This window comes from Octodon degus, unplaced genomic scaffold, assembly GCF_000260255.1.
Source record: "Octodon degus isolate 3935 unplaced genomic scaffold, OctDeg1.0 scaffold00361, whole genome shotgun sequence".
Classification (NCBI taxonomy): domain Eukaryota; kingdom Metazoa; phylum Chordata; class Mammalia; order Rodentia; family Octodontidae; genus Octodon; species Octodon degus.
This window is the reverse complement of record NW_004524937.1, coordinates 693,857-697,607: the sequence shown is the minus strand read 5'-3', so window position 1 is coordinate 697,607 and position 3,751 is coordinate 693,857. Positions and strand designations below refer to the sequence as shown.

General features: G+C 45.6%; 1 protein-coding gene across 3 annotated transcripts in view; it reads left to right on the top strand.

Annotated features, from left to right (window-relative positions):
* The window catches only part of Kat2b (lysine acetyltransferase 2B), a 103,672-nt gene that overhangs the window by 6,772 nt on the left and 93,149 nt on the right, over window positions 1-3,751 (top strand). For 2 of the 3 annotated variants that reach the window (XM_023708441.1, XM_023708443.1), the window contains exon 1: window positions 2,414-2,432. The exons of the other annotated variant lie outside the window; for it this stretch is intronic. In XM_023708441.1, the coding sequence (XP_023564209.1) occupies window positions 2,430-2,432 (3 nt within the window). In that variant the 5' untranslated portion in view covers window positions 2,414-2,429. Of the gene's footprint in view, window positions 1-2,413; window positions 2,433-3,751 lie in introns of those variants that run through there. 3 annotated transcript variants of the gene reach the window in all.

Genomic DNA, 3,751 nt, shown 5'->3' with positions numbered 1-3,751 from the left:
CTGAACAGGGTCTTGATGTGTAGCTCAGCTGGCCTTGAACTCTCGGCAGTCCTGCCTCACCAACCGTGCTGGAGTTACAGACCTGTGCCACCTTGCCTGGCTTTTTTTTTTTTTTTTTTGCTTTTCTCACCCATCGGGCAGACTTGAACAGAGTTGCCAATCCATATTGGCAGATACATCCATGGGATCTGACTTGTCAGGGCCGCAATGAAGGACTTGGAATGGGGCATACGTGTTTCTCGGGAAAAACCTGAAGACTGAACTTCTGGGACCTGGTAGCTTCTGGGTCAATTCCTGGGAGAAAGGCAGCCATTTAGGGAGGACGGTCAGCAGTTCCTCATTCTGAGAGCATCATGGTTCAAATGGGACTTAAAAGAATAGGCCTGGGCCAGTGAGATAGCTCAGCGGACTAAGTTCCTGCCTGGCAAGCACACATACCTGGGTTTGATCCCCAGCACCACTTACTGCACCGGCCCCACCCCCAGGTGCGCTGAGTCAACCACCAAGACAGGGTATGGTGGCGCACGCCTGTAGTCCAGGTGCAGGGGAGGTGAAACCAGAAGATCACTACGAGTCGGAGTTGTGTAGTGAGACCCTATACTAAATACAATTTAAAAAAACAAACAAACAACTTTCTCCCAGTCCCTCCTGGGCGCCTTCTGCAGTTGCTCAACTGCCTTCTTCCAAGTTACTTCCCTGGGGAGGTGGAGCCACCACACTGACTTATTTTGAAGATTAAATGGTTTGGCATACGTGGAAGTTCTTGAAACATGAGCATTCCACAAACATCTATGTTATTTTTAGAAGTGTTCCATTGGTGCCAGGTTTAGTGGTACATGCTTATTATCTTGGAACCCAAGAGCCTGAGGCAAGATTATGATGAATTTGAGGCTGGCGTGGGCTGCATAGGGAGACAGACAGACAGACAGACAGACAGACAGACAGACAGACAGACAGATGTTCTCTCGATATCACAGTTACCACTGTGTTCTGTCTCACATTATTTGATTCCCTTCCCCCAGAATAAGCAGAAGATAAGACAGGTCATTTTACTAGCATGGACTGACACCTGCAGAGGTCGGCTAAGTGACTTCCTCAAGCTACAGGGTTTGCTCCGGAAGATACTGGCTCACCATACCCTGTTTCCAAAGCTTTCTCCTGGAGTGCAGGAAGTTGCTGATCTTCTAAATGGCTTCCGGAGAGGATTTCGTTTGTTTCAGGCAGTCTGCTCTCATCTGACGTTTATTGGACTCCTATTAAGAGGTGTGTTTGAAGGTTTTCCCAGTCCATTGATACTTGCAGGCCATAGAGTAAACAAAAGAAATGTTTTTATGACTGGCCCGGGCAGGCATATGTGTGTCCTGCTTGCTTTAAAGCTGACGATAGAACTGATCACAGTGCAGGCTCAGTAGATTTCCAGTGGAGGGAAGATGAAAGCGAGAACCTGCACAGGCTGTAGAAGGTGCCAGATGTGTCAGGCAGGTAAGAAATCAGTGCCCTGGAATGTGGAAGGACCCCAAACAGCTCTTCAAAAGAGTTCACCTGTAACAGTGTTTCAGCACAGTCAAAAGGGAAATCATTTAAAAATAGTTTAAGCTTATTGTATTTGTAATAAGGTGTGCAAAGCATATGCTAACTGCTCAGAATTTTTATATTTGTATACATCTCTGTAGCTGCCACCCAGGTAAGAGTATAGGATGTTTTCTGCCCCTGGTAACCCATATTCTATTACCAGAGATTAGTTTTGTCTGTTCTGAAGCTTCACATAAATAGAATCATACGACATGAACACACTGTGCCAGGTTTCCATCACTCAATATTATGTCTGTGAGACACATCTATGTTGTGTGTAGTGGTAGTTTCTAAAGTCACAGGTTTTCAAATTAACAAGTACGTTCCCAGCTATTTTGAGGATGAGTCAGCAGAAGTGGACCCCTGCATAGAATGAATTTAATTAGGCCTTTAAAAGGGTGGGGGCGGGGTGGTAAAGAAGGAGCAAGATTTTGGTATTAAGGTAAAGGAGCGAGATTTTGATATTAAGGTATATAGAAAGAAGCCGTGAGGTCAGGAATAGGGACAGGCAACCAAGGTATGCTTGGGCAAAGGGATGTTTTTTATTGTTTTTGAGTCAGAGTCTGTTAGTGCAGTCCATGGTAGACTTGAGCTTGTGTAACAAGGCTGGCCTCAAACTTCCAGTCCTGTCTTAGCCTCACACCACCGCACCAAGCTCTTTGCCAAGTAGATGGTGGTGAGGAGGATTGGCTGAAAAGCAGAACTGGAGGGTGGTAGGGGTGGGGCGGTGACATCATAGATGGTGGAATGTTTAGCTGGGCAGTTGGTCTCCCTGGAGTCTGGTGGAGAGTCCTGCATGGTCGACCCCACAAGGCCCTGCTGTCCCCTTCCTTGGTTCTGGAAGATGACTAGGGCATATGGTATTCCAGATTATGTGTGTGTGTGTGTGTGTGTGTGTGTTGGGAATGGTGGTGATTTCCTGAAATCATGGCTAAAACCAAGCCCACAAAGCTCCAGCAGGCAGTGCTACCTCTGATGGTGGCCTAGTGGGCAGGGGTTTTAGAAAGAGAATGCTCCTCCCCAAATCCACCCAGCTCCCAGGACTGTCAGTGGGAAACATGGATTACTAAGCTCTTCATGGTTTTCCTGACAGCCACATATCTGAAAGCTAGTAATGACTATGTAAGATGGGGTTACTATGGAAGGGAGTTCTGTGGGATCCTCCACCTATAAATTAATCTCTTCGGTAGTTGATGTGTTTAACCAAATGGAATTTTTACCTTTGAATTTGTGCAAAATGTTGTACATATACATGCCTATTACCATTTTTCATTTAGCATTTAATTTTATGGGCTGCTTTAGGAGATTTCTGTTCATTAGTTCTGATTCAAGTTTATTAAAATAAAAAAAGTTTTTTTTTTTCGGAACTGGGGATTGAACTCAGGCCTCTGCACTTGCCAGGGAAGCGCTTACTCCACTGAGCCATCTCCCCAGTCCCTTGAGCTACATTTCTGGCTCAACTCTATTTCTTGTCTGTACATAGTTGTCATACGTGTTGGTCACATTAATCACACACTTGTACCTGTACATAATATAGCTTGATTCTTCTTTTCTCCCCTCTTTCCTGTCCCCTCTCAGCTTTTCTTTAACCATTTACACAAACATCACTTCCGTTGTATTCCTTCTATTCTCTAAGTTTTTGTGGAAATCTCCTATTTTTAGAGTACTTTTTTGTCTACCTCCCTTATGACAATAGAAGTCCTGTGAAGTAGGGACTTCAGTTTACTTCATGTCCCAAGTGCACTGCACCTTGCACATCATAGACAATGAATCATTTGTGGAATAAAAGGGAAATTTTGTATTCAGAGGCTCTGTGAGATTAGGGAAGAGGAAATCTCGTTTGTTTTGGGGACAACCCAGGGAGGGTGCTGTACCACCAAGCCACGTCCCCAGCTCCTTGCATACTTCGTGTTGTGGTCTCACTGAGCTGCACGGTGGGCTTGCCTTGCAGTGCTGCCTCAGCCTCCTGAGTATCTGGGATCACAGCTCTAGCTCCGAAATCACGCTCTGGAGATGAAGAGGCTAAGGCACAGCGAGGTTTAGTAGTAAGGGATGCAGTTTAGAGCAGAATAGCTGGCTTGAGCTGTGAATGATTTTCATTCCCGTAGGCAATTCTCATCATTTTGTGGTTGGTCCGGTGACAAGTGTCACAGGCAGGGCTGCAGGAACTTTTGCTACA